The following is a 17,025-nucleotide window of genomic DNA, read 5'->3' as shown; positions in this document are numbered from 1 at the left end:
TCATCGTCTGCACATAACGGTGGTGTTACAGGTGGTGATTTTTTGAGAGGAAACTGCGCGCATGCGTGCATTATGCTGTGATGGAATTTACCATTCGAACTGTTATTTGAAACTTTTAATATGATGCTTTTTTTTAAACCACTTCATTGTTATCTTTATACACCACAGCAATTGCCGTTAACAATATTATTCGTCTTTTAAGAAAATTCATTATCTAATTCTGTTTTTGTGACCTGTTGAAGACCTGTAAAATCTACTAATCTTAAAGGTCTAGTGTTATATATAATTTACAGAAAAATGTTCATTAGAAATGTATTTGCAAGAAAGTATAAATGGATTGCCAATTATTTCTTCGTTAAAACCATTCTGCATAAATTTTGATAAATTATGAAGCATCATTGATTTAATCATCCGACTAAATAATGTGATGTCGGATTATGTGCTTCATGGTGTTAGTCACCGAAGAAATTTCTCCTGTTTTACAACTCTTAAGTTATATATAATATGGAGACTGATACTTTACACAATATAAGTTGCACAGAGACTAAAGAAACTTTGGAAGAGCTGCTTTGCAAGCAAACTAGAGCTTTAAAAAATATCCGGAGAATTTATAATGAAATAATCGGAACTCGTGAAGAACCATTGCATCTGATCTCGGCATCTGTTAAGCACATAGATGCTGAAGATAATCAATTACCAGATTTAGAGGTTGAAAGTTGCATAAGCGCATTACAGGAGCAGTGTTTGAACGAACATGAATTGAATATTTCAGTTGCCAGTCGTTTTCATCATGCGAACGTTTGTTCACCACTTTTGATTGATTATTTTCAGAGACATAAGAGTATTTCACAAAACCAGTTACAGCAAAAAGATGAAAAGTTTAATTCTGAATTTGTTTCAGATGAAAATATTGTACTCAAAGAGAATATAAGAAGTATACAGAAGTTGAAAAATACTACTTCTGCAGCAGCACCTTTTCCAGGATTTTTTCAACATCCACAAAAAAATGCCCCCAAACCAAAAAAATTTCCAAATAAGAAAGCAATATTGAATGTGACAGTGCCTGAACCATTTCGGATGACTTTGAGAGAAATACAGGAAAGAAGTGCCAAGGAAATAAAAAAGAAAAAAGTGATTGAAAAATGGCATAGTGCATTAAAGAAGGAACTTAATACAAAAATACATGCAAATCCAGTACCAGCACATGTTCATTTACCACTTTATCAAAAAATGGTTGAAACTTATGATAAAAGAAAAAATGAGAGAAAGGAAAATGCAGAAAAATTAAAAGCAATTGTTAAGCCATTTAATCTTAGTACAAACAAAGAAGCATCTCGCAAAAAGGCTTCATCAATGCCAGATTTAAGTCAGATTGAGAGCGATGAAATCACAAAGCCATTTAAGGCAAAACCCATTCCAAAATCTGTGAAAAACGATCAGATTAGCCAGCGACTTAAAGTTGAAGAGGAGGTCAGAAAGATAAGAATAGCAAAAAGAGCAGAAATGTTATTAAAGCAAGCCTCCTTGCCTTTTAGTGAAAGACCCGCACAGAAGTCAAACTCATATATGACAAGATCTGCATCTTATACTAACCTGTCAAGTGATACAGGGCACAAAAGGTTTGAAAAGAAAGAGGAGGAAAAAGATCATGATAACTGGAAATCAAGGGTAACAACTGTTTGTCAGCCGTTCAATTTTGCTTCCGATAAACGGATTAAAAGGAAAAAGGACCATGATGGTCCTGATTTTAAACCTGAAGATAGTTTAACAGTTAAGCAGTATGTGGCAACATCTGTGCCTAGTAGTACATTATCTTTGTCCACAGATATTCCAGTTAAAATGACTACAGCAATGCTTGTCAGAGATGCTCATGTGAGGTAACAATGCCATACAATTAAGTTATGTTGGCATATGTTTCAGATTTTTAATTAAATTTCATATGAAAGTTTTTTCTGGGTGCAAAATTTTTTTAATATTAAATTGTTTTAAAATAATTTAAATTATTTATATATTAATGTTGTTTTGACTTGAGCAAGTGTCTTTTTTATTTTCAGAACAATTAGTATTGAATTAAAATGGAAAGAATTGATCTTATCAGCAGAGTAAAGATATCATTTATTAACATATATATGTAGTGATTCCAGATCCCTGTTATAAATTTTGAGCAGCAGTTCCCAAACTTTTTTGCCATCACAGGATTTTTTGCAGAGGTGTACACACTTCTGCAAAAAATCCTGACACTAAAATGAATGCAAAGGAACAATGAAAACAATACAATGAACTTTATTTTTAATATAGATATAAAAAAAAATGTTCAAGTGAAGCAAAAATAATTATTTATCCTAAACATTATAACTTAATTACACAGTCTTGTCATAAATACTGTTACAACTTCACTGCCCACAGAATTGTGAGAGTCTGGTTCCATTAGTGGCACTGTGTGCAGCCAATATTTGCATGCTAATCAGTAGAGAGAGAGAGAGAGTTTTCTAGCTGTATGAGTTAACATGCAGTGGAGAGATTATGAGAACCATGTAGCTGTAATAGTACTTCATAAAGTTGGAATGCACCCACCTGTTATTATCAATATGTTAAAAACACCTGGGATCAATGGGATGTATGTGTATCAGACTATTAACCATAATGAAGATGTATTTGACCACCAAAATACAGGTCAGCCATGCTACATTAGGATGCAATAGCTTATGAGGGCTGTGAAGGCACATCTCCACTGGAATCCTATGAGAAGGTAGAAAATGATGTTGCAAGAGATGAACATTTCACAGAGAATGATGACACATACTAACTGATGACCTGGGGGGTAAGAGCATGTTATCGTTTTACTGGATGCTTCCACAGCTTATGTGGAAGAGAGTGACAAAATCAAAGGCACTTCTCCGACAGTACATGAACAACAAACACAGCGATATCCTTTTTAGTGATAAGAAGATTTTCACCATAGAAGAGTCGTTTAACTGCCAGATGGTCACAGCATCCAGGATTCAGAGAAGTCATCACCCCATGTCAGTGATGGTTTGGTAGGGGTTGACATATTAAGGGATAACCAAGTTGCATTTCTGTGAGAAAGGAGTCAAAATCTCTGCCAAAGTGTATCATGATACCATGCTGGAACTTGTGGTATGGCCCCTGAACAACACCTTGTTTCATGGCAGGCAGTGGATGTTCTAACAGGACTCAGTCCCTGTACACAAGGTGAGGACCACACAACACTGGTTGGAGGTGAATATGTGAATGGAGGTGAATCACATATCACCATGTTACATCTGGAAGTCCCCATCTGAATCCATTGGACTTTAAATTGTGGTTGTAGCTTGAGAGAGTAGCCTGCAAGAAACAACATCGAAGCATTGCCAGTCTGAAGGGGGATTTGGAGTGAACAATGGCAGCATTTTTGTTGGATGTTGTGCATGTCATCATTGGTAGCCTAAAGACTTCGGGTGTGAATGAATGAAGACAAAATGAGAACATTTCAAACATTGAGTGCTGTTATATGTGGGATTTGTATGTGCTGAAAGCTGTAAATTATTTACTGATAGATTAAAGGTTTATTTTATGCACTGTTTAAATTGTAATAGTATTTATGGCTAGTATATAATTCTTCAGAACTGCTTTAATGAAATTGATGCTGCAGCTTTTGACTAGTTAGAACAGAAGATCAAGGAGCATTCTTTGACAGTGCTAGGCAAATGTCTTCTCTGGCATGCAATTGATTTTTAAACTTTGTCTTCACGCTGACTAATCTTGAAAATCCAGATTCGCATAGATGGTTGTAGCAAATGGGATTAAGGGTAAAAGCACATTACTTGCCAAAACTAGGTATGCAGCTATTTGGAAAGACCAGAAATCATGAAGATTTTCATTAATGAAACTTTGCTTTAGCAAAGATTTGCTCTGTAGTTTGATGAGACTGGATTTAACTTATAGAAATAAAGAGATTCTGGTTCTATTATATAATGCCTTGATCAGGCCTGGTATGGATTATTGTGCACAGAGTTGGTCCTCTGGTTTTCATGGTGATGAGGATTGTTATATCTTTATTTTTTCTCTTTTTGCTTTTACTTAGTATAGTTTTACTTTTTCTTTACAAGTTACTTCTTACACTTACCAGAAATTAGCCTCCAACAAATTTGTTTATCTTAAATCGACTGCGCCAGCCGGTGACTAGTTCATGATACTTAATCTTACTTTAACAAACTATCTCGACAATATTGCTTAGCATTGGGAACTCGTGGTATGCAGTCACGCCTCCCTTCTTAACTTAACGTCGAGTGTCTCCCCCCCCCCACTTACACAGGTTCGGTTTTTATAAGTGGTAGGTCAGTCTCAAACAACAGAAGCATACAAACTCTGATTTAAGATAAAACATTTTAATGCAGCTAAATTCATATACAGGAAAAATCATGTAAATATAATACTAAAAAAAAGGAAGTAGATTCATGCACAAGTGCCCACTCAATAGCAATAGGCTCAATCAGTTCTTCCCACGCACTTCCTAATGTGCAAGCTTATACAATTCTAATTGAGGAGCATTAATTAATCAGTGTGGTTTGTGCTAAGATTAACTGATACTCCTGTCCTTAAGCAAGTTTAACAACACTTAATAAATCAATTTATACATGACACATTCTCTTAATCCTACAGATTGCTTATCTTATGAGAGGTAAACTCCTTGCTATTTAACTCATGCAAATCACAGGCTCAATATACAGAGCTGAAACTTCATTTATAGCATTTCATATAGCACTCATTTCTAAAACTTTTCCACTAAAAGTTCACACAAACACAAATTTACAAGTCACAGCAGGAAGGTCCTATCAAGATGTTCAGTCCAAAACAGATCTTCTAGGCGGGTCAAGCAGGGCTATGCTTAAGGTTTTCCCCTTTCTCTTTGTTCACTCTGGTTTTACAGCACTTCTTATGCATATAGGGTAAGAAATATTTGCCTTACCGGTTAATCTCCTTAGCGAAGTGGTCCCTTGGTTTTATGTCTGATCTTTCCTCGGATATGTCAAGAATTCCTTGTCATTCCACTGTCTTTCTTTACTCATTAGTTACTGCCAATGTGACAACTTTGAAGGACTCAACACTTCAAAGTTGTCACATTGGCAGTAACTCACCAATGGCCCTGTCTGCTAGTTCCTCGTTGTTCAGTTGGACGGCCTGTACGCATCGGGACCCACTGCAACGTAGAGGGTTGCTGGACAACGGCGACAGGCTTCCTCAGCCTTCACGGCCTTCTCACTGGCACACAGGAAAAATGAAGGAAACAAGAGAGAGTTTGAAGTGCGCCGCTCCTTATATCTTAGCAGTGAGTGCCCTCCCTCTCTCTGTCTATGTCACTCACCCAGCCATCTTTGATTCGTCAGATAAGGTCACGTTCTTTTCTCGGCGGCCTTCTCGACGGAACTGTTACTGCAGGGGTTACCGGATGACGCTTCGAATTTTCTGCTGTGTCATGGACTATTACGTAATGATCAGGCCTTCTGCTGATTGGTTAACATGAATTTTCCCAGTATTAGGTATTATTCTAAAACAATATTTGAATTATTTTACAAGAACATTAATAATTAAATTGATACACTTTACATTTACAAGTTAGTTGTTGCCTCTCTACGTAAACTCTTGAGAGTTCAAGCATGTCTTTACATCAAGATTCTGTTCTTTCATGTTGTGTCTGAAACCAATAGCTGACTTATAGTGGGCCAGTAATTTCCGACACAACAAGGATGTATAGGAAAGGGTCCAAGGAAGACTGACTGAAGTCATAACTGGTCTTTGGGACATGGGATATAAGGACGGATTGAGGGAATGTAGTTTGCCAAGCCTTATGAATAGGAGGAAGAGAGGGGATATGATTGAGACATTTAAGCTGGTAAAGGATTGTTACTAGGTTCATGTGGAAGAAATTTTTCGTAAAACAAGAGGACATATTTAGAAGCTGTATAAGGAGGGTATGAGCAGGGGGTATAAGGAACAGATTCTTTGCATGTAGAGTGGTTGGTGCAATGCATTGCCTGATGTTGGTTAATGCAGTTACATTGAATGAGTTTAAAACATGGTTTCGTAGGCTTTGTGTATAATAGTGTTTGTCTCCCATGATGAGTCTTTTGACTCCATGGAGGTCTAGTGTTAATAATAATGATAAGTTGACTAGTCTACTAGTGTATGCTATAAGTTTTATAACTTCTCTGTATGAGATTAATATATATTTATATATATATAATTCAGTTTTTCATTTTTTTCTTTTTTTTTAATGCTTTTTTTTTACCAAAAATTTTTAAATGATGTGTAAATATGATGATAAAAGAGATTACCAAGAGCAAATAGTCATGTAATTCCTGCCTTTTGAGATTTGTTATCACCCATGGTGATAAGACTCTTGACTCCGTTGACTCAAATGCATTGACTATTTCTGTACTCTTTCATGCAATGTATTCTAATCACCCACCACTCTCCATGCAAAATCTACTCCTCATCCCAGTGCTATCCATTTCCTTTGCAAAATCTAAATGTACTATTATGTGTGCACACCCCCTTGTCCAATGCATTTGTCACCTTGTTATAATTAGCAAGCCGATAACTAAAACATAATCTTCCTTTAGCAAACTGATTTTGTCCATCAACGAGAATTCTATTGCTGTCAACCCATGTGTTTTGGTCCTCATTAGCCTCTCTGACATCTTGATCACAACTATAGACAATAGATTGCACTGTAAATACAAAATTAATAACGGAAAAACTCATGTAAAAAGATTATTTAATAGTATAATTTTTGCCTGTGTGTGTCACAGGCATCTTCAGTACATTTTAAGCTCAAATTAAACAATCACTGACAATTCCAAAAAGCGCCACCTAAGTAGCTAGTGTAAGATAACTAAAAAGGTCAATAAATTTCCTAACAAAAAAAAAAAAAAATTATATATACAATAAAAAGTTAGGAAAGATTAGCTGAATTATAAAGTGCTATCTTCCATAAAGGGGATAGACGTAAACTATCAGATCTGTTTAAGTTAGGAGAATGAAGTAGAGTTTCACATGTTTCTTTATAAAGCTGTTCCATGAGGAACTGACTTTCATGAAGAACTCTTGTCTTTCTCCAATGAACTCTATGTCTAGTGATGATGGCATGTTCTGCAAGTCCAGACTGTTCAGGTTCAAGGTATTGAATATAAGACTGGTGTTCTTCTAGCCGAATAGAGGCAGATCTTCCTGTTTGTCTGAAATAAGATAATCCACAAAAGCAAGGAATCTGGTAAACACCTGGATAATTAAGATGTGGAAGCTTGTCCTTAGGAGAAGTGAGAAAGGTGGAGATTTTTCTGAATGGTCGAAAGGCAACAAAAATATTCAGTGGTTTTAAAACTTTTGCTATATGTTCACTAATACTTTGTACATAAGGGATAGGAATGCAAGTTATTTCTTCTGTATTTGAAGAGGAAGACATATTAAAACTACCCATAGCTCTTTTGATGAAGGAATTCTTATATCCATTAGATAAAAAAGAGGTAGTAATATATTGCAGTTCTGTCTGTAATAGATCGTCTGAAGAACAAAAGGAGTGGGCATGATGAACCAGTGTTTTAATAGTTCCTGCTTCATGTTCACTAATACTTTGTACATAAGGGATAGGAATGCAAGTTATTTCTTCTGTATTTGAAGAGGAAGACATATTAAAACTACTCATAGCTCTTTTGATGAAGGAATTCTTATATCCATTAGATAAAAAAAGAGGTAGTAATATATTGCAGTTCTTTCTGTAATAGATCGTCTGAAGAACAAAAGGAGTGGGCATGATGAACCAGTGTTTTAATAGTTCCTGCCTTTTGACTGGGACGGTGATGAGATTCAGCATGGATATAATGGCCTGTATGAGTTTTCTTTCTATAGACTGAGAAATGTAGATTACCATAGAAATGTAGGTTATTTCTAATTCTTTGCCAACACTGGTTGGCGAAGAATTAGAAGATCTAAAAAGGCTAATTGCTTATTTGATTCTACTTCAAGGGTAAACTGGATCCTTGGATGAAGTGCATTTAACTTAGTGAGAAACTGTTGAAGTTCATCAGAAGAGTCATTCCATATAGCAAAAATGTCATCGACATATCTGAACCAATGAGTAGGTCTGGAAGAAATGTTGTCATTGTGAAATGAAAAACTGCACTTCAGGTGCAACCTTTGTTTGCTTACACTTAGATAAAGGATTAAACCAAGTATATAATTTCTTGGTATCTTTAACTTCCAATAAGTCTTATAATTACAGTGCAATCTTAATAATTGCAAACCATGAGCAGACATATAAATACATGCAATCGCCACCTCCTTCCAGACCGAGGAAGGAGATGGAGATTGCAAAGGAACAATTTGGCTTCATGCCTGGTCGATCGGCCACAGATGCTATTTTTGGGGTGTGACAGATGATGGAACAGTTTCGAGAGAAGCAACGGGAGCTACATCTGGTATTTATTGATCTGGAGAAAGCGTATGATAGAGTGCCAAGGCAAGACGTCTGGAGGTGTCTGAGGAAGAAGAAGGTACTGGAGAAATATGTCAGGTTGGTGCAAGAGATGTACAGAAATGTGAAGACAAGTGTTCGAACCTGCCTGAGAGTGACAGTTGGCTTGCATCAAGGGTCTCCATTAAGTCTGTTCATGTTTAATATTGTGATGGAGGTGGTGACGGAGGAAGTGAGAGAAGACGTGCCTTGGACTATGTTGTATGCAGATGACATCGTGCTGTGTGCAGAATCAAGAGAAGAAGTGACAGCCAAACTGGAAAGTTGGAGCAAAGTACTGGAAGAGAGAGGTATGAGACTGAGCAGAACTAAGACCGAGTATATGTGTTGCAAATGCAAGGCAGCCAGGAGACAGATCTGGAAGGAAATGTCATCAAGAAGGTCAGTGACTTTAGATACTTAGGTTCAACAATGAAAGAGGATGGTGAGGCTGAGAAGGAAGTGGGATGCAGGATACAATCAGGATGGAGGAACTGGAGAGAGAGATGGCTGGAGTGCTATGTGATAAGAGGGTGCCGATCAATCTAAAAGGCAAAATTTACAGGACAGTAGTGAGACCAACTATGACGTATGCTTTTGAAACTCTGGCCCTGAGGAAAAATAACATCAGCAGGATGGAGGTAGCAGAGATGAGAATGCTTAGATGGATATGCGGTGTGACGAGAAAGGACCATCTGAGAAATGACTATGTAAGGGGAACAGTGAAAGTTATGAACTTAGGAGCAAAGATACAGGAGGCAAGGTGGAGATGGTTTGGTCATGTGATGAGGAGGGAGGAAGAGTATGTGGAAAGAAAGGTCATGCAGATGGATGTGCAGGGAAAGAGGAAGTGCAGACATCCTAAGAAGAGATGGAGGGAGATGGTGGAGGAGGACTTGAGGATGAAGAACTTGGATGTGGCTACAGCCCAAGACAGGAAGTTGTGGAGGAGACTCACCACAGACAGCAACCCTACTTATGTGGGAAAAGCTGCAGAAGAAGAAGAACTAAACAAATATCCAATTGTCTCGTGAATTTTTTAGAATGCTCCATTGAGAGATCATTATCCGTAAAATAACTTTCTTTCCAAGTTCAATCCTTCTGCTAATTTCTTTAAACTGAATTCCAGAATCTTCGGCAGAACTTGCTCCACCATTTGGTTCGACATCATCTATTAATTGTACCAATTCCTCCTCATTTAAATCTATTTCCCCATCAGTTAATTCACTAATTTCGTTTTCAACCATATCGCAAAAGTGCTCTAAGTTGCCATTACTATAAAAATAAATTTTTTACATAAAAAAATGCATTATATATTGTATACAACTCGCCAGAAAATAAAGTGCTCAGCTTGAGATTAACACCCTGATTTTTATGATTTTTTAATGCACTTTCCTGAAAACGAAGACAATTTTCAACAATAAGCACTTTATATGGTAAACAATTGATGTACATGCGTGCTAAATGTGTAACTACGTCTACGTGCGGTGGGCAGATGCAAATTTAACGAAGATAAAATTTGAATTTTAAGTCGAGCTTTGAAGAATATATGAAAAGATAAAGGGTTACTACAGTTTGTAGACCGTCATATATCGAAATTGTGTTGTATACCCCGTTCAACAAGGGTTAATACAATTTGTAGGCTGCGTTATATCGAAACCGTGTTGTATAAGTACCGCGTTATACGAGGGCTACCTGTATATAATCTCTTGGTATCTTTAATTTATTCTAAGACAGTCTTATCCCCCCCCCCTCGTATTTGTCCTCTTTCCACTCCTTTGGAGCTTGAGCCATTTTAAGATTCATGTTAAGGGGCTAAGTAAAGCTGTAGTGAATTCCGTGGAACATTCCCTCAAGACACATATGATTATAATATCATCACATACTACAGTTTTATTGACATTAAGTTTGCTCAGTTCATCATATATACCTCTTTCTCACCATCAGTGGCTCTTCTGTCCTTCCCATTGCTCTTAAGTTATACATTATGTTACATTTACAAGAATGAAATACCTTAAGGAATTGCTCATTTAACATCTTCACTATATCATCCTAAGTGGTTATCATTCTACCATTATCACTGACCAATATCATTCTTCCTTCTACTGAACTGCTGTTCACACATTGCCTGTAATTGTCTATTCATTAACTTCTAACCACCTTCCACTTTACCAAGTTTATATCAACATCCTACTGAATATTTCATCCTCTCCACTTCTGCTTTAAAACCACTGTCACTACTTGCTCCATGCATCTCCTTAGATGGACACAATTCCTTTGCCATCATTAATAGCAGTCTCCCTACTTTTCTGTCTTGTCTTCATGAAAAACTACATATCTCTTCATCTCTGTTCCTGTCAGAATGTCATCCTCATGTACTCAGTCATACATCCACTCCTGAAACCATCATATATACACTACATGCAGTATCTCTCTGCTCACCGTGACTTCCCCTGTTTCAGTGTCTATTTTTTGTGTTCCTTCTCTCTCATTCTCTTCACTCATTCCACTTACCTCTTCATTTGCAAAGTCTCCTATCCTACTCTCCTGCTCTTGCTTTCTTAGGTCATCCATTCACTTCATTCATTACTTTCTATTGCAGCAACAGTTTCTCCAGCTGACTCGCACCAAATCCATTTAAATGCAGCCCATCTTTTTACGTAGTTCCATCCATCCATCAAATAAATCTCACACATTCATAAAATGAACTCCTTTCTCCTCACAAAACTCTGCTAGCACCATTAATGATTTTTGCTTGCCTTCTCAGTTCATCTTACCTTATACTAACTACATATTGAAAAAAAAAAAAAAAAAACTCCCTAGGATTTCTTTGCACCTCATTTTCTAATTGTTGCACATACTGCACTTTTTAGCTACCCTTACTAAGTGAGTCACCTTCCTTGCTAGCTCTTTGTACTCCTTATATAACTGATTATTGCCACTCATCGTGCTGCATTCACAATCTACTTTAGTTTTCAGTGAGGATTTCAACCTAACTTTCTTTGGGCTTAAAGAAAGAAATCCCATTGTGGCATAGAAGTTTGTAAATGTCTTTAGAGGATCCACGATTTTAATGTTTCATTTTAAGTAATTTCTAAGTTATCTAATCCATAGTCCACCCATGATACTAATGTACTGTGGTAGATCTAAATATTATATAATTAATAAATGACTTATGCACTATAGTAATTATAGATAAAAAGACTTTTGTGGTTTAGATTTGCTTTAAAAAGTTATTTTCTGTTTGTAATACCAGCATTTAATATGCTTCTCAGCAAAGAATTTAGAATATCATATAATTTAATGAACAACCAAAATAAATTAAATAGAAATGCAATGTAATTTTAATATACAAGATAACGTGTCCACCTTATTAGCTAAGTGAATAACATATCCATTCTCCAGCTAACTATGAGTTCATTCTGAGGACATGAAGTGAATATTTCTGAATGCCTTTAGATGATAGATGAATTTCATCAGCCCATGAGAAACCACAAGTCTGCATTTAGATGCCTGAAGTGGCTCATAAAATATCCATGTTTAGTTTCTAGAGCAGGATTTCTTGGGTTTATCTGATCTTAGCACACTCTTAGGTTTATAGCAACTTAAATAAGAAAATGGAAGATTGTAAGCAGTTCAGTGAATGATCTCTGAGTTTTTGAGGTTTTGCTGTGTTCATTGCTGTTCATGCTTTTGGTAGCTTTGTTTCTTATTAATTTTAGATGACACAATTAGCAGATGATTGCTATGATGAATTCCTTTGTTCTATTAACCCAGATGCTTTTTTTCCACTTAACAAATATTTTAGAAAAGGAATAAAAGAGAAGGATTTGCAATGTACAAAGTCCCAGAAACCAAAGCCAACAGAATTACAAAGGGAAATATATCAAAAACTTCAGAGAAGTTATCCAACATTCAATTCTGAACATGTTCTTGAAGAAAAAGCAAAAATCTATAGGTAAGTCATTATTTTAAAAATAAATACATTAACTGTTTATTATAGGAATATTCACTCGATGGAAATTTACAGTTACAAAATTTATAAAATTGGTATAAAATAATGAGCAGTACTCTGACAATTTGTTTTCCTGTTTATTCAAAAATAAAGTATAAGGTTCCAACTTGTTTATTTTTAAACCTTTATTACTTGGTCATGGTAATTTGAGATGATTTTCATAACTTTTCATAAATGGAATCAGTTTTATATAGTCTAGGACAGTGTTTCTCAAAGTGTGGTTATGCGTACCGGGGGTACGCAGAAGGTCTTCAGGGGGTACGTGGCAATTTTCAGCCATGCATCATTGCATGGAATCATTATATTTCTCAACAAATAGTGCAATTATAGACAACTGAGATAAAAACGGCACTAACTAATGAATGACATCTCCTCTCCAACAGAAATTGCTGTATAGACTCGAGCAAAACCATGTGTTGCCGGTGCAACATATGGTTTTGCTTGATACCACCCCTTCGTGAACGTGTTAAAACTAAGAAATATATAATGAATGTGTTTCAGATATTATGGAATTCAGTTGAAGAGAATTAGCATTTCAACTCAACTGTTGAAATGCTAATTTGTCTTTGATTCACGCGATCTTTTGTTAATACCACACCAATCATATGCACTTCTTCATAGCTGCTCTACGTATCTCAAGTCTTGTAAATTACTGGAAATTTTTGCTTGAAATAATGGGAAAGAAGATGAAGCTATTTGGGTAGATGACTTTGATGTTGCACACAAGGAAACTGTTCTTGATGCCTAAAGTAGTGATAGCAAGTAGGAGCTTTTTAGTAAGTCACAAAAAAATTAAATTTTTTTCAGAAAAAATTAAAGTTTTTTTCTGAAAACTTTACACTGCATATATCTCACACCACGATTTTTTAGCTTTTAATTTTGGGAAAAAAGTGCAAGTTATATTTGAGTATATATGGTAATTTTTTTAGCTTTCAACTTCTTAAGTTGGATCTTGGTTAAAGATTGGATTTATAAAACCCACAAAAGAGATCAATATAGCAAATACAAGTAGCTGTAAGCAACAAGAAAACGTTGATATTGCATCTGGATCAAATGATATTGATAAGGGTGTGTCGTCTGACATCTCTAGAGAACCAACTAGGAAGAAGATGAAAAATCTTCGTAAGTATGATATGAATTACTTGAAATGTGGATTTTCATGGACGGGAAATGAAGAGGAACCTATTCCAAATTTTGTTCTATTAAAAATAAATCATATTTTTTATTTACATGAACATATAAATTCAAATAAAATAGACATTTACAATGAAATATACTTTATTTATTTATTATTTGATAAGGGGGGGTACTTGTTAATAATGAAAATTTAAGAGGGGATACGCGGATATCTGAAGTTTGAGAAACATTGGTCTAGGATTTCGGACATGTGTTTTAGAAAGTGTTCATCTCCACAGTTATGTCACATATTAGCATCACACATAAAAATGCAAGAATTCTTTTTCTTCTTATTATCATCCAATCTCCATGGAGTTAAGACTCATTATGAGGGGGGGGGTCTTACTGTCATACACACACAAATGATGCTTGAAACCATGGGTAGATAAATCCAGTGTTTAAGTTGCCATGTCTGTGACATTCTGAACATTTTATTTTCATGTTATGAACATAAACATTTTTATTTTTTAAAATCATGAATCTTGTCATGATTGCATTCCTGCTAATTGGTATATTCTAAACATTTTAATGCTTGTTAGGTGAGATCCATCTCTTCTTATTATGATAGCCCCCCCTTCTCGTGGAGTCAAAGAGTCAATTCGGGCACAGCTCATCATACCCCTGACTTAAATACACTCCAATTCTCTGCAGACACCACATTCTAAAGTAATGCATTCCAATCATCACAACTCTCTATGTAAAAAACTGCTTCTCACTCCCTCCTTAATACACTTCTAGGATGATCTCTTGTTCTCCCACCATTTCATGAAAAATCTCTTCAACATTAACCCTAATACAACCCTTTAATAATTTGTACATCTTTATTGTATTATCCCTCTTCCTCCAATCCATTAGTCTCTGCAAATTGCATCTTCTCAACCTTTCTTCATACTCAACATTCTAGAGACCAGAAACTACCTTAGTCAATTACCTCTAGCCCCTTTCCAATATCTCTTCATCCTTTTGAAAACCAGGTGACCAAATCTGTACACAGTAGTCCATATGTGGCCTAATCGAGGCTTTATACAATGGAACCAGAATCTCCTCCTACAAGTCAGTTTCCTTCTCATCATTGCCAGAATTTATGCTGTCCTCATGATTTTGGTAGTGCCCTCTAAATTTTAGATCCTTATTCACCATTACTTCAAGATCTTTTATTCCTTTACCTCCAACAATATATTCCCACCAAGAGTAAATTCTACATCCCATCTTGTTTTCCAAGGTTTAAAACCTTATATTTGGCAACATTGAACTGGTATTCCCATTCAATCAGTCTATTCAAGTCTTCTTGTAAGACTACAACATCTGCTGTGCTCCTTGTAGTTCTTCTCAGCTTTGCATCATCTGCAAAAAAATAGAATATTCCCATTCAAATAATTCCTAATATCATTAACATACAGGTTAAACAGCAATAGTTCTAAAACAGACTCCTGAGGCACCCTACTAGTGACTTTCCTCTTCTGGGATATTGCTTCTCCATACACAACTTGCTGACATCAGATAGCCAATCCAATGCACCTAGTCTAATATATAACTCCATCATCAGTTTCCATCCATCTTCTCATCCAGTGCAACTGTCAGCTTATTGTAATAAGCAAGCAGATTACTAAAACATGACCTCCCTTTAGCAAATCTGTGCTGCCAACGAAAGATAATACCACTGTTGTCAATCCAATTCTGGTTACTGGTTCTGACTATCACTCCAACATTTTAACCACAACATCTGACATATAGATGTTGTGGTTTGTGACACCTCCAAGGAGTTCAAGAACTCACTGTCTCCCTTACTTACTCCCCCTTACTACATGACACTACTACTATCAGCGCCCAGCATCATCTACCACCCACTCCACCACTAATATATATGGTCTGTAAATTGTGTGTGTTCTCATGGCTGATATGCCTGTATTTGGGATAAAAAAAAAACCCAAAAAAACCTGCTACTTTCTTATGAGGTCAGTGAACTTACATTCATCTGAAAATGCCAATATAAAGATACCTCTTGTTATGACAAGAATCAAACTCAGTTCTTTTCCAGTTGCAGTGTATCATCATTCTTCCAATCACACTACAGAGGCACTTGATGCTTAAGTTCTGTCATGTCCCTTATGTTGGTACAATATTGCCTTTCTTCCACTCCTTTGAAACTTAACCCAATGTAATACTGATATTAAACAAATATTCCAAGGCAGATGTCAACTTCCTGGCACATTTCTTCCAAATATGTGGTGATATATCATTAACACTCACAGTTAGTCTCTCCTCCTCATCCACTGCTCTCAAACTCTTTATGATGTCACATTCACAAGGATAAAAGACCTTTATGAACTGCTCATTAGATATCTCACCTATATCCTCTGCAGCAGTTGTTTCTTATACCATTTTCTCTAATCATTGTCACCGTACCATAATCATTCTTGTTTTTGCTAGCTATCAGAAGAACTGACTAGGGTATTTTTGGCATTATTATCTAATTGCTGGTCACGCTGCACTTTTGCCATCCTTACCAACCAAGTCACCCTCCTGTCTGTTCTTGTACTCCTTATTTAATTGATTATTACCACCCATCTTATGTTGCCTTGATATCTTTCTTTCTTTGTATTGCATGCATAATATCTTTATTCATCCGTTTCACCTACCTTATTTAACCTTTTGACCATGGGAATATATTTAGACATCACTTCTACTAGATAGTCATTTAATATGGAATAAAATTAGCAAAATAGCAAAAAATCAGTTGCTATAAGTAAAAAAAGAATGTATACTTACACATTTCTATGTAAATAATTAGCCTGTGAGCAACCAGCTTTAAATAAAAATGATGCACATGTGAAATAAAGTAGTACCATTCAAGAAAATAATGACCAGCTAACTTCAAGTGTAAATGCTTCTCATAAAACATAAATGACAAACCAAGTTTTTTGTGAAGCATTTGAACAATCTTGTGTCTTTGAATTGACCTTCAACCAGAGACTTCAATCCAGCAAACTCTCTTGATAGCTGGTATTTCAGTACAAAATTAAATAGTGCTGTAGCTTTAGTGTTTTTATTGAATGTGATATACCAGGCGATCACAACATTCTATAGTAATATTATCTTCCAGATGCTTCAGATTTTGATTTTTGACAGAATAAACTTTTGTCTTAATAACTCTGCATTTGTTCTGAATTACTTTATTGGAAAAAAAATTTGACTGTTGAGAGTCACAATTTTACTTGTGACTCTCAACGGTAATTTTTTCTTAGATTGAACTGCAGTTTTCTTCTCCTACATTTTGAATGATTGTTTACGCTCCTGAAAGCAAGAAGTTGGTTTCTGAAAA

General features: G+C 35.8%; 1 protein-coding gene across 1 annotated transcript in view; it reads left to right on the top strand.

Moving 5' to 3' along the window:
• The first annotated feature begins 200 nt into the window (after positions 1-200).
• Positions 201-17,025, top strand: part of LOC150102420 (protein FAM161B-like) — a 65,721-nt gene continuing 48,896 nt past the window's right edge. The window contains exons 1-2 of the mRNA XM_090399023.1: positions 201-1,877; positions 12,321-12,470. Of these exons, the coding sequence (XP_090255149.1) occupies positions 505-1,877; positions 12,321-12,470 (1,523 nt within the window). The 5' untranslated portion in view covers positions 201-504. The remainder of the gene's footprint in view (positions 1,878-12,320; positions 12,471-17,025) is intronic.

Source organism: Typopeltis vanoorti, chromosome 10 (assembly GCF_054136105.1).
Source record: "Typopeltis vanoorti isolate ZY-2024b chromosome 10, IOZ_Tvanoo_1.0, whole genome shotgun sequence".
Classification (NCBI taxonomy): domain Eukaryota; kingdom Metazoa; phylum Arthropoda; class Arachnida; order Uropygi; family Thelyphonidae; genus Typopeltis; species Typopeltis vanoorti.
This window is presented reverse-complemented; position numbering and strand designations above follow the sequence as displayed.